Raw genomic sequence first — 24548 nt, 5'->3', positions numbered from 1 at the left:
TTTACTTGCTGCGTTTTTGTGTGTTTTGTTTTTCCTTTTTAAGTAGATGGCTTTCTGATTATGAAGAATCGATCATCTCCCTTTGGAAGATTTTTGCCAATTCTGTACTCCAGCTTGTTCCAGGATTGTACTGTATTTCTTGTTTGACTTATTTCAGCAGCTCTTCATGAAAATTCAGGTAGCATCACTGTATGATACAGTCTTATCCAAGAGAACATAATCTGAAGGTCAGTTTGAGGTGGTTTTCTGTTTACGCAGATATTAAATGATTCTTCTGAGTTTTGTTGTTCCCCATAGTTGGTTCAAGCATTTCAGCAGGTTTCTCTAAGGTAGGAAGACCCCACTCCAGTGGAGCAAGACTTCTCTAATACCGGCCGTGTTTTTCTTGGCTGAAGTACACCACCCCCAGTTCTTGTGTGCTGCTTAGTTTTAGGCGTGGCAGTAGCTGCTAGGATGTTAATAAATAGCCAACATGCTTGTGCTTTCCAGATAACCTGATTCTGAATAGTCTGTAGAAATTTCCTGTATTCTCCAAATATCAGGGAGGCACAGGGGAGGCAGCGAGGGCTTCATTTTAGAAAACCAGGCTTCGGAGCTTGCAGTGCTGGTGGACGCACTTACATAATCCCGTGCTGCTGCAGCAGCAGCACTTGCTGGCGAGCAGAGTCATTGTGCGTCCCTTTTTGACTCAGAAGCCTGTTGCAGCTGTGGAGCGGTGATATGGCCAAATGTTTCCTTCAGCATGAAGCCTGGATTTTCACCCCCACCCCAGAACATGGCATTTTGTTGTCTCATATTCCACTTCTGTTGCTGCAAGCAGAGGATGGGCTTCTAAATCCTCTTTTTGTGTCCCATGGCCTGGTGTAGTGGGAAGCACACGCTCCCAGAGACTTTTTGTTTGAATTGATACACAGGGAGAAGGTGAAAAGCCGGGAGTATCCAGTCTTTCACGTTTGCGTTTGTCATTACCGTAGAGAAGAGGTCTACATTTTAAATCCTCTTCAGCTAAACAAAAGAAAGGCAGCTTAGGTGTACGTTTTCTGGTCGGGGTGAGGAGAATTACCCTTGATTGACACAGACAGGCTTACACTGTGATATCTCACGACAAGACCGTACATTGCTATTGTCCATTTCTGTCTCTTTGTTGTACTTTGTTTTAGATCCTGGCTGTGTTTGCTGCTGAAAATAGCAGCTTTACCTACCTGTGAATAAAGGTTAAAATTCCTTCTTCAAAAAGTTGTGCTGGTGTTCTGCTGTTTTGAGATCTCGTCTGTTGCCTCTCCTCTTAGCAGAACCACTGTAGGTAACGCTTTTGGAGCCCCAGCCTCATCTTTGGCAGCCAGTACTGTAAGCTTGGTCCTGAAGCTGTAGGTGAGGCCTCAACTTTTGTTTCTTCCCTGTTCATATCAAGATGAAAGCAGGCGTAGGCTTTGCTCTACCACATTATTAACAGCAAATGTCACCCTTTGTGTTCCCCAGACTTGTTTCTGTAATTGGGTGGATGTTATTAATAGTTCAGGGTAGAAGTGGCTTTCTGGCACGCAAGCTGTTTTGGTTTTGATGGGAAAGCAGAAATGGGAATGATATGAAACACTAAAGTTAGCACACTTGTTCATTCAGGTTTTCTTGTTTCTTGTTCCTCTCCCTGTGAAAGGAAGAGCCGACTTAAAAGGTGAGAGTGCTAATTTGTGGGGCAATGACCTCCCTGCGGCTGGAGCCCTCACTCACTGGGATGATACGCTCCTGACGGCATATCCTAATCCTGAATGTGCTCCTGAAGAGCCCAAGCAGCCACTCATGTTCAGGCATGAATTGAATTATCAGCTGCAGGTGGAGCTGTGCTAGCTCAGTAGTGATTTTCTGTTCAGTTTAAAAAAAAACCAACAAAACCAAAACTCAAAAACAAAAAAACCACACAGAACATTCGTTTTGCTCCTACAATTTCATTATATTATCTATGTGCATATTCAACACTGTAAAAAGAAAGGAAAGGTATGGTTTTTAGGCTTAGGCTAGAGAGAAGTGCCTTTGGTGAAAATGGAAGGAGGGCTAAGGAAAACGTGTGAGGAAAAAAGGATTTCTGGGTGCTTTCCTTCGGAACTGTCCATGTTCCCTTCCCGTGTCTCTGGGCATCCACCTGCCCTTTCCACCGGGAGGAGAGGGAGATAACGCTGCCTTAACCGGGCGCGGCAGTCTCGCCTAAAGCCTGCTGAAGTCACTCGAAAGCCTGCCTGCCTCCGGTCCTGCCTTCTATTGCAAAGCAAACCGGCTGCGGAGCAGCAATCCCCCGCGGCGGAGCGGGCTACCGGGGCCGGGCAGGCGGGGCGGCCGGAGCCCCCCCGCCCCAGTCGTCGCTGTCCTGGGGAGCGGAGCCCCACGGCCGCGGGGGGAGGATCCCGCTCCTTCCCGTGGGCCGCCCGCAGCCCCGCCGCGCCCGGGGAGGCAGCGCCCCGCAGCCGGCGGAGATGGCTCTGCTCCCGCGGCGGTTCCTCTGCTTCGTCCTGGGTAAGTGACCGTCCCCGGGACTCCGGGAGCAAACTTCCCCGGGGCCGCTGCAGCGGCTGGGTGCTGGCACCGGGCAGGGCTTGGGAAACCCGCTGGGACCCCAGCAGCATTCCTGCGGCGGCGGTGGCTGCGGGGAGTTCTCTGGCTTCCCGAGCCGGGCCGGGAGGTGTGTTCTGCCTTCCGCCCTGAGAACGGGTCTGCAGCACCGGCCGCCGCCTCCTCCTCCCGGACTTCACCAGCGCCCACTTAGTTTGTTCCTGAAATTTGCAAAGTCTCCAGCTTGGGCTTTGCTGGCAACACAGAAAGCAGGTGGAAAAGGTGGAAATTAAAAGGAGAAATCATTCCCAAGCACTGGGAAAAAATACATCATCTAACTTGGCCTCTAAATACATGAGGTGACAACGCTATCGGCCACAGCCTGTTTTGTGTGGGATTTGCTGTTTGGTAGGTGAGATTTACTGTGGCATGTTCACGCTGGTAGACATCCTCTGTCATTTCTTTCAAAAGTAGAAATGAAATTACTAAAAGACTGCTTTAGGAGCTTCTGTTTTCCTGGTTCTGAGCCGCAGGGATAGAACAGAGGCAGAAGTGCTCATTCAAGCAAGCATTGCAAAGCTGAGGTCAGATGTTCTGGGTTTAGCAGATGATCAACTTAAAATTGGGTTGGAAATTCTTGTGTTAGCTAATTATTTTCACAGGGCACAGCGTGCCCTGGTTTCTTTGATGTCCCTAGCATTTCAGATGCAACAGGTAGAGACTTGTGCTGTGCTGTAACCTGTGTATCCGCAGCTGAAAGCTCAGAAAGATCACCCACTGGTACTTGGTATAAGAAGTGTGTTTATTTAAGATTACTTAAAAGGAAAACCACATACCCTCACCCTAATGCTGATCTTCCATGAAATCAAAGTGCTCTTTGAGGAAGGGTGGATTTCTCTTTCCTCCCCTTCCTTCTCATGCAGGTTTTCTCCTCTAAACCCTGGTGAATAATGCATTGGGCTGTGCTGCATGTAATGGTCTTATCTGTACCATGTAATTAACTATTTACTACTCTTGAGCTGGCAGTTATTCACAGGGAGGAGAAGGCCGTGCCCTTAGATGAAGCACATTCTCCATGCTCGGTTGCAGGGAAAGGCTCTGGGTCCCTCGCTGAGGAGGGAGCAGTCCCACGCAGAAGCCAGTGGCTGATATTGCTGCCAGGGAGCACTGACTCCTGCTTAGTTAGAATTTCTCTCTGCCCTGTTTTCCCAGTTCCTTTCCCCTTTTCCTGCTGCTTCCTTTTCATGGTGTGGGCACTGTAACTTCTGAAACTGAAGAGGGCAGGAGCTGGTGGTGTTCTAAGCTGCTCTTTTCCATCTCCAGTAGACTCAGTTGCAGCAGGACATCTGCCTCTGTGCAAGCCACTTAACCGTGATAGATGACAGCTAATCATGGTGTCGAGTGGTGGATGCATTTGTCTTTCGCTGCATCCTCCTTCTGTGATTTTTTTTTTGAGCATGTTCTACACTATTAAAAAAAAAAACACCAAACAAAACAAAAACAAAGAAACCCTGTTTGTGTCTTTCTGCTTTACAGCCCTGCAGGCAGACAGGTCTGTACTATAATTGCAGGTGACAACTGAGAGAGACCAGAAGTCACAGTGGAGTTGTGAATTTTGAGGTTGCTGATGCTTCTGAGGAAGCAAGTGTTTTAAAATGAAAAGAAATACTAAAAAAAAAAAGGGAAAGATAAAAGGGGGTAAAAGCTCAGCTAATAGATGCACTAACATGCGCGCTGAGGTAGCAGACAAACCCGGAGTACCTCTGCTCAACACCAGCTCTTAACGCTCACATGGGGAACATCATCTCTGTTCCTGTAAATCGTGCCATGCACAGTTGCAGTCTCGTTGGACAGGCAGCAGGTAGGGAGGATGAGTTTTATGGCTGTGCATTGGCATTTTTACTGCCAACTCATGAGCCCTGCCGCTGCCTTGGGACTTGCTTTTGGACAGTACCTTCCCTGGCAAATTGTTGAGAGCATTGCGTGGTGGCTTATGCTCCCGTCCCCAGAGCTGTACTTCTGGAGATGCGTCTGCCTCTGTAGGCAGCTCACCCTGAGCTCGGGGGCCTTCACCGTGCCTGGTCCTGCCCCAGCTCCTTCCTGCCATGTTTAGCTGTGGTCTGCTGCTGCACCCCATAGCAGGATGCAGAAGTGGTCCTGGGAGGCCGTCTCTCTCTTCTGAAAGAAATGCATACTGTTTGAGATGCCCAGGTGGCATCCAGAATAAATCAGGGGGAGCAAGGTTAAAACTGGTAGTTGTACATCTTCATGTGCCTTTGTTGGGTTGGTCATTTCTGCTTCAAGTCAGAGCGTGGGAACTTCTGCTGCTGGTTGGGAGGGTCCTCCCTGCCTTTTACTGCAGCCTCTGCGGGACTTCTTGGTGGTGGGGACTTCTTAGGCCCCTGGCCTGAAGCTGTGAGAGCCGTGCTGCCTGACTGGAGACCTTTGCCCTGGCAGCTCAGAGCAGTTGACTCCCAAATTTGCATGCAGTCCAGGCCACAAGAGGATGACACTTACCCTTTCCCTGTCACCATAACCCCCAAGTTGTACTGAAGCTGGGGTTCAGATCCTGGCAGGATCAGCTGAGCTTTCTTCCTATGCAAGAAAAGCCTTTATCTTAAAGCTCAAGCTTTCTCTTAAAGCTCGAGCTTCAATTAACTCTGAAATTGGCTGCAGAGTCCTTAAAAAGCAGTGATGGTCAGGGTATCAACTGCCTAAAAATAACCCCGGTCTTATTCAGGAGGCCTGAGATCCAGGTAACCACTTCCATTAGAGGTAAAATTAGGCTTTTTCTGGTTTTTGGCTGTAGTTCCCTGCAGAGGTTGCTCAGAGAGGAGGGAATGAGCCACGCTCTTGTTCATCATTACTGGGAGAGGTGATGATTAGCACCATGCTCTGCTCTGCAGCCTTATTTCGGCATTTAAAGAGTTACCTAAGGACTGGGTTTCACAAGGCGACATGTTATTGCTGGTGATGATGGAGGAAGTAGGATTGTGGCTCAGGAGCCAGGTCAAGGTCATGCAGCTAAAAGTTAACAAGAAACCCCCATTATTTCTGCTAAAACCCACACAGGTTTGCAGAGAGATGGGCCCACATCAATGGCACTTCTGCTGCACAGCTTGCTGGAGGTGGTGCAGGGATGTGCCAGTAGCATCCCTCCCATGCCCCTGCGTGCGAACCCAGGGATGCTGGCTGGTGCGAGAAGGGCTGGGTGATGCTCAGCACTGTTGCTTGTGGAGCTGCAGTGCCTCTCTCAGTTGTGCTAGCAGGTGGCTGGAGATCCCTCGGGGACAGACGTTCCCCACACCAGTGTTCGCTGTCGCTTCCTGTGCCCGTTTCTGCTGGCACACAGTGCTGTGCTATGCTGCTTTGATTTCTTTTGGGTTTAGATAGCTGTATTATTGAAAGAGATAAGAGGGAATGGCAAACAAGGCCAGTAAAATATTAATATCGTACTGACTCCCTACATCTTCTGTATGTGCTGTACAGCATTATGTTTGTATATTCTACAGAAAATAATGCTTTCTTAAAAAACAAAACAGTTACTGGCACCGTTTGTGATGTCTCCCAGAAAACACGAAATTACGAGTGCCTTTGTATCCTCTGTTGGGCTGCTGGGACCCCTGGAGTCAGGAGAAGAGGTAGCAACTTAAAACCTTTGGAGTTCTTCAGCATGGTTTAAATTGTCTTAACTCCATGTATAAACACTGTGACTTTGATCCTTCAGCTTTGGTCCAAGATGCCTCTGGGAAAGGAGGCAGCAGTGAGAGGAGGTGCTCTGGGATTTCTGTGCATACCTGGGTACGTGTATATTCCCTCTGCCCTGTAACCATCCTAAAACCATTTCACCTTAATACCATCGATCAGTGCTTTGCAGGCTGCATTCCAAAATAAAAGTAATAAGAAAAGATTGACACTGAAAGTAACAAGAAAGAGAAACCTCTGCCTGGTAGCAGGAGTAGCTTTGCAAGACAGGCAGCTGCACTGCTACGGCAAAATTTTGCCCTGTGTTAGGATTATTTGTGTCTTCCTTCACCCCCAAACACGCTCAGTAATGCCTGTGTGTTATCTGAGCTCAAGCATCTCCTTTAGAAAAATACTTAGTCTTGCTTTAAAGACTAATTGAAGGCTACCGCGTCTCTGGGAAAATCCTCCTAAATATTTAGAGCATGTCGTGTTATAAATCCTTGATAGTAAAGTAATATGTTCTTCCTCCCTTTTCCGATCATCTCTGAGATGGAGAGGACTCATGGCTTCCTGTACATTAAAAGAAAAGCATGCGAGTAGTGCAAAAGAAATTATTTCCACCATGTAATTTCAGGTGCTGCTCCCGTATGTGCCAGCTGTACTCCTATAGAAACCAGTGGCATATGGCTTTGGTCGCCTGGATACAGGCTGCGTCCTCCAGTCAGGAAGCCACTTGGCTTTGAGAAATTTAATTGCATTCATTAACTCTGAAATGCTGTTGAATTAAACAGCCATTAAGCACCGACACTGTAATCCCATATTTGTAATGACCCTGGAGGTTGTGGGTAATGAAGATATAAATGCCGTGACCTGGGATGAAATTAAAGACCTCATAATTGCTAAAAATGGGGCTGGCATCCTTTGTGTTTTCAAAGGGTTAGAAATCAGTATCGGGCCATTACAGAGTGGAGGGAGGTCTTGGAAACCTGTGGGTGAAAATCTGGAGTTACCACTCTGTGCTAGCAAGTTCCTTCTGCCTCCCTAACCGGCTGCAGAGTCCAGCTCTGTCGGTATTAGCAGGCACATTCGGTGGTGGTTCTGGCCCCAAAGCAGTGGTTGTGGTCGCAGCCCTTGCTGGCACAGACTGCGCACCGAGCGAGGACTGAAAACACTACGGGGCAGCGCAGGGTTCGGGGGAGAGGAGCATTAGAAACTTTATATGGGGGATATGCAGCGTGTTTCCTCTTGGTCCAATAGCTGAATACCTTTCTCTTTTCTAAAAGAAAATCATGGCTAGGGTTTGCTGGGCACGTTCTCGCTGTGGATAGGTGAGTACCAGGGAATCCTGAGCCAGGGATGCCTTTCTCTGCCATGGTGCTGCTGTGGATGCTGCCTGCAAGCTCAGCACTTTTCACCAGCAAATCCAGTAATGAACCTGCTTAATGGTTTCAGTCCCTTGCCTCTGTACTTCTACAGCTTGAGCTTTTGAGGATTTAAAACCACAGCCTGTCACTTCAGGAAAGCATCCCAGCGGGGCTCTGTGCTGGGAAACGGGCAGCAGCCTGGGTGAAAGCCTCTGGCAGCGCTGGATTTAACTGAGGGTGGGATGTGATCCGTCTGGGCTTCCCTGAATCCTTCAGGTAAGGTTTGTTGGGAAAAAGGCAGTGCTCTATGTGGGTGAGTTGCAGAGAAGTGCCATCTCTGTGTGTTTCAGCTGGAAAGAAAGAAAACTGCATTGAGAAACCTCTGTTAAAAAGGAAAATAAAACATTCCTGGCCTGCTCACGTGGCTCAGCAACAGATTTTAGTCTGGAAGCTGTATAATGAAAGTATTTAGTCAAGCTGCTGTTCTTTGCAGCTTGTGATGAATGCACCACCAAGACAGTGCCGCTATTTATTTTGGTTTTCTCCCTAATGAATTTCTATGTTTATTTATTTATTATGTGCTTCTTTATAGGCAGTCTGTTTGAGTGAATAACATTTGCCCAGGGACCAATTTTTTTATATCGAAGGTAGTTCAGTAAAATGGTTCATAGTCCCACGTACCAGGATAATCCGCGTTTAACGCACACAAACCCGTTGAAACCTGAACCAACAGGATTGAAGCGTCTTGTCTCCAAACCAACACTGGGCACTTTTAACCTTGGTGTTAGTTTCCCTGTTCTTATTATAGCCTCAATCAACTGAAATAGCAGAAGGGAAAAATAGTCTGGGGGCAGGGGGAGAAGAGCACGTTTGCCTTTAGCACATTCTTGAGATCTTGAGCGTGATGGCCGCTTGTTTCTCTGTGGCTTTCTGCAACACAACCAGCCCAGCTTTGAGACCCAGCCAACATCTGGCCTCTCTTGGCATCCCATGCTTTGTTGATGTTTTAAAAATAACTCTACAGCACGGGTCTAACACCGGGTTAAGGTGCTGGGATAGCGATGCTGGAAACCACTGTCCTCTCCTGGTAGGCAGGAGAGAGGTGGCTGGTTCCCGGCGGTGGCATCCTTTCAGCCCCTGGAAGCTGCTGCCAACCGCACGGGCTGATTGCAAAAGATGGGCGTGCAGAATTAAATGGGGGTCCCCTGGTCAGCTCATCTAGGTCGGCGAGCAGGTATTCGATGGTGGTAATGGTCAGACGCAATTTGAACCAGCAATGGGTGAAGCCAGTGAAGTCATGGCTGTACCATCCTGCATCTTCAGCATGTATCTAAGAACTGCGGTTTTTTCCTCTATTAATTTAATCAAGGTGAATTATTTTTTAAAAGATTATCCTTCATTAAGGATATAATTATCTCTATAACTAACTGCTCATGGCAGATTTTCCCCTCTCCTGATTTGCAGTCAGCCAGCACTTCGTTTTCAGCATACCTGGGTTTTGATTCCCATTCTCCTTCCTCCCTTCTCAGCTGGTTTTGATTTTATTTTACTTACTTTTCATTTAGTATTTGTCGTTCTGCCCTACGCAGAATCAAGTCTAGGAACGTGTAAGTTAAGTCCTGTTCCTGGAAATGTGCTTGGCAGCTGCTAATGAATGATGAGGACATACCCTAACTTGTGCTGATATCTCTGGGAAACTGAGGTGATGAGGGAAACTGGACCAGAGTCCTGGCTCTTTGAACAGCCTATTTGAATGTATTTAGTAGTTAGTATTATTTAGCAGCAATACTCTATGGCAAAAAGTGAATCCCTTGTGACCCAGCTAAGCACAACCGTCCTGCACTGGGAGGTGTCTTGGAAAGTACCTGCATTTATTTTGCATTTTAATTTTAATCAGACATTCTGCATCTTACAAGAGCTGTTATGTGGAAACCTGTACCAGAACAATGTTAAATTAGCCTTCGTATGGGGAGGGGTCAGCTGTTGTATTGTAGGAGCAGGAAAGCTGCTTTTTGAGGTGCTCCGTAGAGTATTGAGCTTGGAAGAGGAATAAGAGAGAGCAGTAGGATCTGTGCTAGCCGAGCAGCTCCTGAGCACGGCAGGGGTCCTGCTGGCAGGGCTGGGGAAACTGTTTTCTGTGGGCTGGTTGAGGCCATCACTCAATACTTTTGCGAGTCACTATACCTTGCTATAATTTAGTGCTTTGGAAGCCTTACACCATCCCAAAGCATTTCCATGTTTTTTAAATCCCTCACATCCTCAGAAAACTAATCACTTTGATATTTAGGAGAACTGGAGTAGTTGCCCTTTCTACGCAGAACCTAAATGCCTTTAATCTGATGTATTATCTCAGTGTAGAAAAGGGGGGACTTCACCCAGTTGGACCCTGATCCTGGAATGGTTATTCCCCTTCATTTTGTTACACAAAGCAAAATAAACAGCTTTTTATTTTCAGCCAGCACTAACGAGATATTTTGCGTGCAGCTAAACACAATCATGAAGCCCAAAAGGTTGTCCGAGGTTTTGATTTTGGCATCCTGTTGTGCCTGCAAAGGGACGTAGTGATTTATCAATTGAGCTGATACTTTGATGATTTGCAGTCATTTAGGGTTTTTGCTGTGATGGGGGTGTTTGAGGTTTTGCTATCATTTTATAGTTTTCCCAAGCATTACAAAAGGGCACAAAATAAACTGCATAGAAATAACTGTCAGTGAATTATTTGTTGAAGTTGAGGTGGGAACCAGCTGCCTGAAAGCAATGCCTGTTTGGGGGCTTTTTTCTTTTTTTAAACTGTTTTTTTTAAAGCAAGTGCCTTATTAAGCTTATGAGGCAGGACACTTTCAACCAGTGGATTTGATGGTATTTTTGTAAATTGGTAGTTGGGGTTCCTGCTCAAGCCGGGGTGTGAGTAGTGGGGAGCCAGGGACAGGGTGGCACAGGTCACTCGTGGGCGGGGGGGACAGCAAGGCAGGACCTGTGCCGATGCTGGGCAAGAGGCAGGCAGCATTATCAGCAGAGGTAGGCAGGTGAAATCCCGTGTGGGCAGGCTGAAGGCCATAGTGGTTTTCATTTCAGCCTCCCAAATTGGTTTCCTCACCCCAGAGCTGCCACCCTGGGTGTGAGGGACCCCGTCTCCAGCTGCAGGACCCCCCCAGTGCTCAGGATGAAGCGCGGGCAGCTCCAAAAGGTGCTTCAGGCTGGTTGCCTCGTCCCGTGGGAAGCAGCTACCGTGGCAGGCAGGGCAGGTGCAGGTCTCTGGGGCGACGGGCAGGGAAATCTCTGTTATTGTGTGGTCCCTTTGGCAGGCAGCGAGAGCCGGGACACGGTGAGGTGTTTTACTGGGAAGAGAGATGAGGGCAAAGGACTCCTGACCCATGTACCAGCTGGCTTCTCAAAAAGCGGTCCTAATTAGGGACCTAGCTATGGAGCTGATTGCCGAGCATACTGCAGCCCCACTCCTTGTGGGGCCGCACAGCTGGGATGGGGCAGTGGGGTCCAGGTGCTGGCTCCAGCAAGCAGGGACCAGAGCTCCTCTGCTCACCTCTTGCTGCAGCTGGGGGAAAGCAATTGCACTGCTTGGGTGCAATGTGCTTTTGTAAAAATGTGGTGCCTGGTATCACTTTAGAGTGAGCTGTAGTCAGTGCATTTACCAGTCAATCATCAGGCTGCCAAAAAAATAGGTAGGGATGTAATCCTGGGCAGAAGTGGTAGCACTTTGGTGCTGGGTGGCCTCTTTGCAGGTGCAAGGAGGAGACCAGGAAACAAAGCATGCCAGTATCGGGCTGCTGCAGTCACTGGGCTGACGTTTGTGCCGAGAGCCACGTCCGGCTGCCTGTGTGCAGCTGAGCTGGAGCCGACACTTATTCGTGATCTGCTTGTTTCCGTTTGACCTTCTCCTGTTACTGCCTTTTACCATAAGTAAGTCTTCGTGCCCAGTGATGTTTATCCCCAGAAGTGTTTCTGAAGCATCATCTCAATGCCTCTGGCCTGGTTTTTCCAAGGTGCAGCCCTCACGCTGGCTCCTCTCCCATGCTTATCCAGGCCACGGCCCCCCAGAATTGGGGTTTCTGGGGACACTCTGGAAGCAGTGGTGGGACGGCACTGGCAGGACCACGGTGTGCTCTTCAGACCCACCACATGCTGTGCTTCTTTCCTGAAGATGTGGAAGCCTTTGGCCTCTGTGGAGGGCATCTGCCACCCAAGGTTTCCACACGGCCTGGTCCCTGACGGGGGACTCTCCCCAGCCTGGCCGAGCAGGTACTGACTTTCTTTCCCAATTCTGCATTCAGGTATCTGCTGGCTCCCAAGCCAGCAAGGTTTGACACTGACCCTCACTATAGCTTATGCCCCGGGCACGGCACTTACGCCATGGCACCTCCCACCATGGTGGTTTCATTTTGCTGAGATTTAATCAAATTAGCCCACAAGTATTTCTTCAGGGTTGGGGGAGGCGGTTTCGTGAGCAAGCCCAGATGGAGGGAGATGCAACACACAGACCTGGGGAGCCCAGGAGGAGGCCCACGGTGATGCTCTGCCCTGTGGCAGCAGCGCCTGCAGCTCGCTCCCCAAAGCAGCATGAGCAAGGCCACAACCACAGATGTGTTTTTCAGGGGAATATCTGTTTTCCTAAAATTGAGCTTTCCGAGCCCTGTCTCTTTTCATTTAACACTTCTTACCCTGCTGTGAAGCTTTGCCCACACCACCTCCCCAAGTGACTTCCCTCCCATCCAAGTTTCCCGAGCCCTCAAGTCATTTGAAAGCTTTTCTGGCTTCGCATCAGTGAAGCTGTCAGACAGGTAAAATATGGGCTGAGCGCTCCGTCTGTAGACCTCGCTGGAGAGCTCTGGCTGTGCTTTGGAACCATGTGCATGATGTGCTTACAGACCGCTCCGTTCAAGTAGGAGCCGGGAGTTTCCTTCTGCTGCTCCATCTGCAGCCCACCAGGGTGGAGGGGAGGCAGGGATGGGGAGATGCTCCTTCTCCTCCGAAGCAAGTGGTGGCAACATGTCCAAGACATCCTTGGATCAGCCTTCCCACATGCTGGGAGACGGGCAGGTGTTCTCCCCACCTCCCAGCATCTTCTCTGCCTCCAAAATCCTCACTGCACAGGGAGTCAGTGGCATGTTGAAAAATCCCCGCTCCTTTGCAGCATGTGAAAACCCCCGAATCCCATGAATTCCTTCTTAATTTGCACCCTGAATGGCTATGTTGGGAAGGAAAATACTGCAGATTAAGGGGCAGTGTCACAACATGCCAAGTGAACAAACTTTAGCAGGGCCTGTTGCCATAGGACAAGGGGTAATGGTTGTAAACTAATAGAGGGTAGGTTTAACTAGGTATAAGGAAGAAAGTTTTTGCAAAGAGGGTGGTGGAACGCTGGAGCAGGTTGCCCAGAGAGGTGGTAGATGCCCCATCCCTGCGAGCATTCCAGGTCAGGTTGGATGGGCCTCTGGGCAGCCTGATCACGTTAAAGATGTCCCTGCTCACTGCGGGTAGGTTGGACTAGATGACCTTTAGGTGGCCAGTGAGTCCCTCCTTGTTCTGATGTCCCGAGCCTGACTCTGGCTGTGTGCCTATGGGTTGCCGATGCTAGGGACACGTTCTTCCTGTGGGCTCGCCTGCCACCTGCCAAGCACCTGCACCCCTACAGCGACTGGGAAATAGGAGCATCTCTGTGAGGACTTCAAAGACCTCCGTGTATTTTTGAAGTCCCTAAACTGGATGTGGGGAGCCTGGTGCTTTGCTGTGGCGAAAGCAGCAGCAGCTCATCCACTTGTATGTTAATAAATTAAGTTTTTGAGATGCTTGAAGTGCCACATATCATCCATTTTCCTTGGCCAAATTTATTTGGTCAGAGGTGGCAGCAGGGTAGCTCTGGCAGCTGCAGGCCTAGTGGGTAGGTGGCTGTGGGCTCCTTTTCTGCCTGTCAAAAAACAGGGCTTTTTTGTGTCTCCAGGTGCCTTACAGAAGAGACCAAGATGATGGTCCTTGCCTGCAGCTGAGGAAAGGGTAGCACCTTGAGTTAAAAGCTGTTTCTCAGGGTAGGGGAGCCCCTTGAGCAGGGGGCTGTGCCCAGACGGCGGCGTGGGGAGCCCCATGCTCTCCTCCCACCGTGTTTGCTGAGTTCGGGAGGAAAAGGTGTCCTGAGCCATAATGCAATGCTTCTCTGACCTGGGCTTCTAAATCACCACAAAGGACATGCTGAAAGCCTCCACAGACATTCCCTTGCAGTGGGCTGGTAGCGAGAGGAAAAGACGCTGGAGATGAAAGAGAGCCAAGCTTGGAAGGGAGGAGGGGACAGGAGGAGCTGTCTGGGGAGAAGTTGAGCTTAGTCTTCACAGGAAGGGATGGGGTTGGGGATAAGGATGGGATGCAATGATCCTGTGCTGCTGGTGGGGCACAGGCAAGCTGCTCTCCGTCTACCCCATGATGCCTGCATAGTTTGGTGCCTCCATCCACCTCGCTGTTCCCAAGCTGCTGCATAGTGCCAACAGCCACAGGAGCTGCTGGATCCCAGCAGCTCAGGGTGGGCGGGAGTGCCCCCGGCCTGACCCAGCCCAAAAGGGAGGAGAGCCTTTAAAAATACATTCCCTGTATGAAACTGGGACAGAAATAGCATCCCCTGCTAGGGCTTGGAGGTTTCGTTTGACTGTGGGGGTGTGTCCCAGGCTGACAGCAAGAAGAGGTGTTAGCGGATGGCTCCCTCCTTTCTGATTGAGGAATAAATAGTGTTACACCAGCTACCCTGTTGTTCCCCAATACCAACATCTACATTTTTCTGCCCACCCAGCTCCAGCTGAAGGGGCTTACACATTTGCTAAGTGCCCCCTTCATTTTTTCCTGGTGAACCAAGGGAGCGTTTGCAACTCTGAAGCCTTTGCTGAGCTGGCAGCTGCCCAAAACAGCCCTGGCGGGAGGTATATTTTTAAGCAGAGGGCACTGGACTCTTCCTGCCTGTTACGGGGCTGCAGATGCTGGAAGGGGCAGTTGTGCCTTTCTTCCTGCTTCTCCCCAGCTGGTGTGGGTGACTTCCTCTCTCTCTCTCATGTTTCTTGGCATGAGATTTCTTGCACAAGACCTGAGCTTCCTGCTAGGTTACGCAGTGGTTTGGTTTTTAAGCCCTATCCAGAGCTGTACCCCATGGAGGGTCTTCAGAGCCTGGTGTGGAAGGTAGTCCTCAGATGAGTGAGCTGCAGAGGAGGTTGGCCCTCAGCGCCAGGCTCAGCCTGCTTCTGCAGAAAACATCTGACTTTCTAATACCAGTGTGGGGCCAGAGGCTACGTACAAAGCGACAGGCTAGAAATGCTCCCTGTACCCAATCTGGCTCTGTCTGGGGAGGGCAAAATTGGGCTTGGGAGAAGGTATGGATAGGTACAGGCAAGCGGTCAGCGAGGTCCCTGGAACAGGTTTGCAGTGATGCTGCCAATTCCCATGTTGGCAGTTTGCGGGCGCCAGCCGGAGGCCAGCCCAGCCTTTTACGTGCAAGCACTGCTGGTGGTGGTGGGTTTATTTTTAGTCCTGCAAGCACTTGCTCTGTCCTCCATGAAACCATCTGCTGCCTCCAGCTGGGCTGGTTTGTGGACTTTGAGTCAGTAAACCAAACCCCAGCCCCCACCCCAAGTTTTCAATTTTTTGGCTGCAAACCAGGATGTTTTTCACACTCATCTTCTGCCTCCTGCCCCCCATGTCCTCTTCCTGCCCTCCCATGAGTGTTTTGGATGAGAAGTTTTGGACTGGGTCTGATCCTTCCCTTGGCTTCATGTTGCAACCTGAGCAGAGCACCAGAGTGCTGGGGGGGGACTCGCTCAGATGTGACCTAGGGATGCTCCCAAGGGTGCCCAAGCCCTGATGCTGGGGGGAAGGTAATCACATGCTCACCAGGCTTAAGATGAAAACCTGGGTTTAATAAGGTTGAGTTACTAGTTAGCAGCAGATGTGGCAGCTCTGCTGAGTCAAAGCAAAGATGCTGAGGAAAGCATTTGGTGAGGACCAGGTTGGCTGGTGTGTTTGTAAATGTGGGTCCCAAAGCAAAGAGGAGGGTTGAAAAGAAAACTGAGGCAGCCTGAGGCTAATGAATGTGTGCTCCCCATGTACAGAGTAGCCTTCAAGGCTTCCCAGGCCTGTGCCTGCAAGATCTCCTCCCTCAAAATCTGCTCTCCCAGAGCCATGCAGTTCCTCCAGGGATGTGGTCCCCACTGGAGGTTTTTGTCACCAGGGTGAGTGGCCCAGCAGGGACGGCTGTGAGTCCGACGTGGCCAAGGGATGTTGGCCACGAGAGAGTGGGACAAGGTCAGGTTTGGGTTTAGTCACAAGGGACCGTCTCCTTCCCAGCATCATTCCCAGCTGGTGAGTACCTGGTTTGGCAGCACAGCTGTCTGGCTGGGCTTTACCGTGATTAATCTCACAGGTTCATACCTGCCAAGGCAAGATTCCTCCCGCTGGATGGGGACGTGGCAAAGGCAGGGCTCAAAGCATGCTCAGCAAATGAGCTCCAGATTTCCAGCTCTTGTTGTGTTTTATTTTGCAACAAGGTCCAAACCACAAGGCTTTTTCTTAATAAAACAAAGCAACCAACCGCACTGAAAAGAAGAGGAAAACAGACTGTTTTCATCTCAGGCTGTTGGGAGAGCTAATAATTTCACAGGGTGGGTTGCAGCTTTTGGGAGAAGCCCAGGAGAAGATACTGGGATGTTTGTTCTTTGAGCCCATAGCTTTGGTGGTGCTCGGGTTTAGCTATGTGGGGCTTGTTCATTGCCAGCCCTGCTGAGTGTCGCTTCACAATTGTCTGTGATCTTATGGGGTTTAATGAGACTTCTAAGCTTTTAGATGAACCACTGGCTATTTCTGCTCTTTGCTCTGAAGCCCTGAATGGTTTCCACCAAAAAGCCCCACTGGTCCAGCCATAGCCACGATGGTCTAGTGACAACTCTGCACATGTAGTCACATAGTTTCATCCGTCATGCAGCACCATTAAGGGGTATCGTGGGCTTGGGGGAGTCAGTCTCCCCTGCTTGCTGAATAGCAGTGAGGTACAGCTATGCTGGGTGGTCTGGCAGCCCCTCCAACAGCACCCAGGGGGTGCCACTGAAAGGATTCTCAAATTAGGGTGTCCCCAGTTCCCATCCTATGTAAGAGCCTCCATCAAGGGCTTCCTTCTTGGATGAGACTGTGAACAGGGGGTATAGTCCAGGTATTGGGTGAGGAGCCTTCATCTGCAGGAGCCACGTGGCTGATGGCTAGGGCTGCCCTGGCTGCATCTGGAGAAATCCAGCAAGCCCAGAAGGACATGGCGTGTGAGTCCACCTTGGTGAGATCTCCCCAAAACTGAGACTGCATTACTTGGGACTCACTGACCCAAACCCTCCATATATTCCCATTGCACATGTCATGGGCACCACCCAGAGGTTGAATGGCAGAGGGCTCGAGTGGCAAGGCTTGCAAAAAATGCCAACAGGCTCTGTCGTCGTGCGTGGGAACCGGGTCTGTCAGTGCTGGCATCGCTTTGCCCTCCTGTGCCATGCCAGCCTGAAATGCTCATCTGTTCTCAGGCTCTGCGGTCCTCCCTGCCGCTGCCTCCCCCTGGGGTTGGCTGCACATCCCAGCAAGATGAGCCCAAGAAGTCCCAGAAAACTGAGGAGAAAATGGCCAGAGACCAAAGGATTATGCAGAGATGATGTGAAATGCAAAACTTTTCTTGCAGAGAAGGCTCAGGGCTTTCTGCTGGTGAACCATCACTGTGGCAAGTGTGCGGGCTTTGCAGTAGTGGCAGGAGGAGATGATGAAGGTGGTGTCCACCAAGTTGTTTTCTGGAGCTGTAAGCCCAGAGCTCTTGGCCCAGACTCCAGCTGTAAGAAGTGCAACAGAAGAAAGTCCAGTTTTTTTCCCCGAAATGTTTCTAACCATTCAGGGCCAACATTGTTTTTCTGCTGAAATACATGAGTGACTTGAGTTTTTTTTGCAGCTAACCCTCAGTAAGCTGAACCCTGGTAGATGTTTGCTGAGACTTTTCAGGACATCAATCCCAGGGCAATCAAGAGGATCTGGGATGCTTGAAAAAGCCTTCCTTCCAATCACTTCCTCACCTCTGCTCTCTGGATGTTCCCTGTGAGGAGGCAAATCAAGGATCCTTAAAGTTACGTCTTTTAACAGGCAATCAGTGCTTCTCTCGGCAGGGAAGGGTGTTCATCAACAGTCGTGCAAGTCCTCGCACTGAGATAAATGCCACATCTGATGGTGCCACCTTCCAGCAGAAGATGTCCGTGCATGCTAGAAGGCAGCACACACACATGCTGCAAGGATGAATTTTGGGCAGCTCACAGTGGTATCACCTATATGGATGCACAGGCTGGGGAGACATGGGAAGGCAGAGATGACTGCTTGCTCCATGTCTAGGTGGCACCTAAAGATCAAGTGGGGCTTTGCAGGTACCGCATGGCTCCGGTAGATTGTTCCCAGGGGTCCACTGTGTTCCTGCAGCTCCCAATGCCATTTTTCCCAAGGGAACAGGAGCGCCAGGTGCATGTTAGAAGGGAGACATCTCAGCCTCGGTATAGTTGGGTTTTGGAGCTCATTTATTCAGCAGCTCCTTAAAGCCTTCAGAAATGGATGCTGCTAAGTACGGAGACGTGACCACTCCGGAGCTCAGTTATTTACAGCTCACTGCAGCTGACTTATGCTGCCTCTGTCAGCAGGGCTGAGGGGGGAAGGAAAACCTTCTGGAATGAGAGCCAAGAGATACAAAAATCCGTCCCTTCTTTTTTCCCCCCTGTTATTACAAACCCTGAGCCTCTCCCAGCCTGGCGTGTCAACAAACATGGGTTTGGGAGAGATCTGGAAAGCAGCAGGGAAAGATCTGTGGGTTTAGGTGGGGACCATGTGGAAACTTGGCAGGAGCTTCTCCTTGTTTTGACCTTAAAATGTGCATTTAAAGCTAAAGGAAATTATCCCTGGCCAGCTGAAAACAAAAGAGCTTTTTGGCCTTCCTGTGCCCAGCTCCATCCTCACAGCATTTACACAACGGGCTCTGTTGAGCCTTGATCCTCTTGGATGCTCTTTGCCTCTGATGTATAAAACAAAAGAACCCTTCACAATCTTAAAAATCAAATGTTCTTGTGAAATGTCCCGGTCACTGGCTGATGGGTATGGTTTCCCCAGTTGCCAGGGAAAAGGATTTGCAGACAGACCCCATGTATAGGTATGGGACATGCGGTGGGAGAGACATCTTCCTGGAGATGGGTCTCTGCACCACTCCTTGGGGTTAGCAAGCTAAGCCTTGGCTATCGGCATCTGCAGTGTTCACCACTGCAGAAGGCAAGTCCTTATGGGGAAGGCAGAGCTCCTGGAGAACATTGTGAAGAGCTGCTGGTGGGGAAAGAAAGGTGGTGCCGTGCCTGCAAAGGACCTTCAGAGCTGAGACAAGAGTCAGGAACGAAGTGCAAGCATGAGAGTCACGCGCTCGGGGATGATGAAGCCCGTGCACTGGCTCTCTCCTAGCTGCCCACACCTGTACTCAGCCCACGGCTGCGTCCAACCCAGCAGTGTCTTTTGAGCTGCTTTGATTCGCAAGTGCTTAAAGCTCCCTGGGGATTTGTTTTCACTTGGTTTGGGTTGGATTTTTTTTTCTTCTAATAGTAGGGCTCATTTTCATGCTGACTACCAGAGATACGTGCCTTGCAGCTACTCAAGCAGGTGTCGCAGCCAGTTTGCAGTTCTCAGTTGCTTTGTCCCCAAGGCTAATTTACTGTTTCTCCTCTCTCCACACAAGGTGGAGCTGCCTGTGGAGGTGTTTTCCTCTAGGTCCATTTTGCATGGTTGTCAGGAAATGGCTGAGCATCTCTAAAGACAGTTGTTGTTGTGGTACAAGTGATGACTTATTTCTAGGCTTGTCCATGCAAATTGGGAGTGGGGAGGAGCGAAGCCAGGCAAAGGGCAACCTGGCCGTGCTCAGGTAACCTCTGCTTCTCTTTCTTCTTGTGCTGTGTTGCTGTCAAGTTTTTTAATGCGGCTTTCTCTTCCTCAATTTGTCTCTGCACTTTGCGTGTCTCACTCATTTCTGCCTGGCTCCGTTTCCTCCTTTGTTCCTCAATCCCCTCAGCTGCTCATCCGGCTGCTTTTTAATCTGTTCACCTCCCCTGCTCTCCTTTCTTCCCTTATGCAGCTCTCTCCTGCTCTGCACTTCATGCGTTCACCCTGGCATTTCCTCTGCAAGCTGTTTTTCTGGCCGTGTGATGGGCCTAATGTTTGCAGGGCACTTGTCCTTTGCAGTCCGGTCCACCAAGGGTTGACCCCTCAGGGTCGCACCTGAACCTCCCTTGGCTGCTGATGCTCACTCAGCCATGTCACTTGTTCACTTAATTCGTGCAGATTTGAAGGGTTGGGAAGGGAAGAAAAGCCTCCCAACCATCAATCATCCTTGAGCCTGCCTGGACTGAGATTTGCAGTCCTACTCTCACATAAAATTATTCCCCCCTCCTCGCTCGGTGCTTTGCTTCAGCATCCCAAACCTTCCCCTTTCAGAGCAGGGCTTATCTCTGGCTGAGGTTGTGTTGCGCAGGTGCTGTAGGTTGAGCCCCTGGGTGGTATCAGTTGTGGAGAGCTTTAGATTACAATAAACTCAGTTTTATTATTGCAACAGTGAAGGTTTAACACTCCTTAACTCCCTTCCCTTGGCTTGATAACTCACGTTGTCTTGTCTCGAGCCAGACTGAAGCAGATGCTGTGGTAGGAGGCAGTGTGGAAGCCCTGCAGCCATCCAGAAACCTCACCCAAGGGTTGGGGGGCCCTCGCCACCCAAATCCCCCAGTGAGTCTTGAGTTCCCACCGGTTGCCATAAGATGCTGGTACCTAAGTGCTTCGAGCATTTGGGATCTGTGGAGGTCTGGCTCAAGGAGGGCTAAATTAGTAGCTAAATTCTGTTTTGTTAAAAAAAATAAGATAAAAATAAAAATAAAGCCCCACTTGTTTGTGCAGTTATTCACGTGTAGGAAAAAAATAGAGTTGGTATGTGATGCCTGCCTGCAATGTGCACCAGGAGCTGCAAAGGCACTAGCTGGCACTTTGGGACCAAGGAAAAGATATTATTTATAGCCAGGCTCAGTAAATCATTCCTCCCAAGGTTTTTTTTTTCTTCAAGCCTGCTCCTCCTTCACTTTGTAGCATTACTGTCCTTTTTCCTTTCCACTCACTAGCAACATTGCACTAGCTCTGCACAAACTTGTAGGGAAGTAAGCAGCATCTCTTCCTTCTCTGGTCCCAAGCCAGAAGGCACCGTGTAGTAGGGACATGTATCCAGAGGTGAATTAAATGAGATTAATTTCACCACACTTATCACTGCGCTTCAGCGGGGGTGGATATTTGTTTCCAAGCGTGGCACTGTGCAGATAATTTTTAAGGGGTCCTTTGCTCAGCAGCAGCAGGGACCTGTCTAGGAGCCATGGGGTTACTCCCCAACTTCCCCCATACAGAAAAACTGGGAATTTGAAGTCCAAAGACATATATCAAGGGATCAGCAGAGCATGAATCTGTGTCGTTACTCATTTATGACTTATCTGACATATTTTGAATAATTGATTTATCTAGTGTCAGGCACTTGGGAGGGTAACGGAGGATAATGCTGCAGGGTCAGAGCAATGAGAAGACAGAAAGAAAACCCTGAGAAGGAGGTTTTGAAGAAGCTGGTTGAGAGTGGGGCTGCTTTGATGTCCAGCTTTTCTTTGGCAGATGCGCTCTGCCTGAAAAGCTGCGACAGGACCGCATGGTGGGGGTCAAGGGGCTGTCCTTTGGTCATGACCCGCTGCGGCAGAGCCTAACCCTGCTTGCCCCTTGCCTGTCTTCCAGCCCATCACTTCATCACAGCGACAGCGTGCCAGGAGGCGGACTACGGCTGGATGATCCGGCACTACTGCCTGAAGCAGTTCCAGCTCAGCATGGAGGGCATCGGGCAGCGGCTCTGGTGTGACTGGGATGAAACCGTGGGGTAAGTGAGGTCCCTGTGCTCACCCCTCCCTTCCTGGCGTCCTGGGACCGCCTGTACCTGTCTTTGATTTTGGGGGGAAGGAGGTCAGTGGTGGCTTTTATTTCATGGGTGGGGAACAAATGTACCATTTCACCCCACTTTGCAAGTGCTGATTCTGCCCTGGCTCCATCCCTGCTGGGTCCAGTTGAAGGGGCTTCCCTGTCCCCATCACTTGTGGAGGGGCCACGAGGTGTGTGTGGAGGGGAGAGCAGTGGATGTTGTCTACCTGGACTTCAGTGAGGCTTTTGGCACTGTCTCCCATAAGATCCTCACAGACATGCTGAGGAAGTGTGGGCTGGATGAGCAGACAGTGAGGTGGGTTGAAAACTGGCTGAATGTCCAGGCCCAGAGGGTAGCAATCACTGGACAAAGACCAGCTGGAGGCCAGAAACCAGGGGTCAGTGCTGGGTCCAGTCCTGCTTAACTTCTTCATTAGTGGTCCAGGTGATGGGGCAGAGTGTACCCTCAGCAAGTTTGCAGATGACACCAAACTGGGAGGAGTGTGTTACACGCCAGAGGGTGGTGCTGTCAGCCAGAGGGACCTCAGCAAGCTGGAGAAATGGGCTGACAGGAACCTCATGCAGTGCAACGAGGGGAAGTGCAAAGACCTGCACCTGGGGAGGAACATCCCCAGGTACCAGCACATGCTGGGGACCGTCCAGCTGGAAAGCAGCTTGGCAGGAAAAGCCCTGGGGGTCCTGGTGGACACCAGGTTGAACATGAGCCAGAAATGTGCCCTTGTGGCAGAGAAGGTGCGTAGTATCCAGGGCTGCACTGGGAGGAGTTTCCAGCAGATCAAGGGAGGTGATCCTTCCCCTCTACTCACCCACTGGTGAGGCCACCCCTGGTCCAGTTCTGGGCTCCCCCATGTGAGAGAAGTATGGACATACTGGAGAGAGTCCAACAAAAGGCCATGAAGATGATGAAGGGGCTGGAATATGCCTCCTGTGTGGAATGGCTGAGAGAGCTGGGGCTGATCAGCCTGGAGAAGAGAAGGCTCAGGGAGGTTTTATTAGCGTATATAAATACCTGCAGGAAGGGTGCAAAGGGGACAGAGCCAGGCTGTTCTCAGTGGTGCCCTGTGACAGGACCAGAGGCAATGGGCACACACTGAAACACAGCAGGTTCCCTCTGAACATCAGGAAACAGTTTTTCACTGTGAGGGCACAGGTCTCCTGGGGAGGTTGTGAGTCTCCATCCTTGGAGATATTCAAAAGCCATCTGGACGTGGTCATGAGCAACCAGCTGTGGTTGGCCCTGCTTGAGCAGGAGCATTTGGACAATATGAAGTGGAGCTCCAGAGGTACTCTCCAACCTCAACCATTCTGTGATTAAATGGGCTCCCAAGGAGCCCAAGGATTTCCATTGTTTGGAAATCAGGATGGCAATCTTGCTCAATACAGTTACGTACGTATGAAGAAACCACATGCCCCAGTGGCGGTGCTTCAAGAGAAGACCATTGTCTGCTACATGGTGGATATCAATGTGTTGATAGGGCAGTAGGTTGGGATCCCTGTCATGGCTCCATTACCTCTTCTGGTGACTCACTGCTTGATGGACGTATTTTCCATGAGATTTTTCTTTTTTCTCAGCACTCAGGTTCTCCAGACAGTCCAAAATGTCCTAACTCAGCTTGAAAACCCCACAATCCACTGAGATGCTCTCAGACCCTATGAGAAAATCCCAGGCTGTCCCACCAGACCTGCTGGCTTGCCTGCTACTTCCAAAGATTGTGTGTTGAATTTTCTTAGCAACTAGAGGGAGAGGCTGGCGTGGTATGACGTGGCAGTCTTCTGCTAAGCCTCCTGTTTGTAATCAGTGTCAGGGAATTAGCAGTAATTTATGACTTAGGAGAACTGGAGATGGGGTCTGCTGTCACGGTGGAGCGCTCAGTGGTGTCCTTGTGGGGATAATGAGGGTGATAAAGGAATGCAGCAGCATCAGGGAGAGCAGGGATGTTGTGTATGGGGAACCGGCTGCTCTGTGGGTTTTTTTGGGCTTTTTTTGGCATTCCCTTTTTTTGTTGTTGTTGCAAACTACCTGAATGATGCTTTTGTTGGATTAGCTCTTTATAATCAGCAAAGCTGATTTTTTTTGGTACCGCCATGGTGTAAATAATTTTCCTGGTTAAATGGTTTTGATTAAAGTGGCAAACACCAGTCAGGGGTGTCCGTGTATTGGCATGAGGGCCCAAAAAAAGAAAGTAAAAACCATTTCTCCACCCTGAGCTGGCTTTCTGCATCATACAGCATTGCTGTGCCGTGGTCTTTCTCCAGGAAATGAAGCAGCAGAAAAAAATGAGCTCTTGTGACACAAGGCAGTGATTAAGGTCAGCTGGAAATGGCAAGCAGATGTTGCCATATGCCATGAGTGTTTTGCACAAAAATTAGAGGTTTTTGTGGGATTTTCATTGGTTTCCTGCTTCATGCCCCTTTCTTCTGTGCCAAAGTAAAATATATATATATGTATGTATGTAAAGGTAGGTAGGTAGGTACATAGATAGATAGATAGATAGATAGATAGATAGATAGCTTGCTTTTGAAAAGGACAGCTTGTGTTTTCCTTCCCCTTTATTGGTGACAAAATGGAGGGGAAGAAAAGAGAGTAGAAAGACTGTGGGAATTTTCTCGTTCTGAGAAACCTCATCTGGACCTCAAAAACATCCAGGGCTGCTGCCGTTGCCCTGGTCCTGGGCCACCCTGGGGGTCTCCACGGGAGCTGTCCCCCTCTGCTGATACCTTTGGAGGCAGCCTCCAGATGTGGTCCAGACGTGGTGAGTGGCAGAAGGAGACAACCACCTGGCTGCGCTGGAGGTGAGCTCCCACCCCTGAGGCTGTCCCAGCAGAGCTCTCCCCAGTCCAGGCTGTCCCTGTGCAGCAACTGAGTGTGTCTCAGGGGCGGGACTTTGCTTTTGGCCCTGGCTCGGTGCTATCTGCAGGCTC

At 50.0% G+C, this 24548-nt stretch overlaps 1 protein-coding gene across 1 annotated transcript in view; it reads left to right on the top strand.

Moving 5' to 3' along the window:
- The window catches only part of RBM44 (RNA binding motif protein 44), a 45255-nt gene that overhangs the window by 12956 nt on the left and 7751 nt on the right, over positions 1-24548 (top strand). The window contains 2 exon segments of the mRNA XM_075092511.1: positions 2216-2505; positions 21429-21567. Of these exon segments, the coding sequence (XP_074948612.1) occupies positions 2216-2505; positions 21429-21567 (429 nt within the window).

Source organism: Phalacrocorax aristotelis, chromosome 5 (genome assembly GCF_949628215.1).
Source record: "Phalacrocorax aristotelis chromosome 5, bGulAri2.1, whole genome shotgun sequence".
Lineage (NCBI taxonomy): Eukaryota > Metazoa > Chordata > Aves > Suliformes > Phalacrocoracidae > Phalacrocorax > Phalacrocorax aristotelis.
This window is presented reverse-complemented; position numbering and strand designations above follow the sequence as displayed.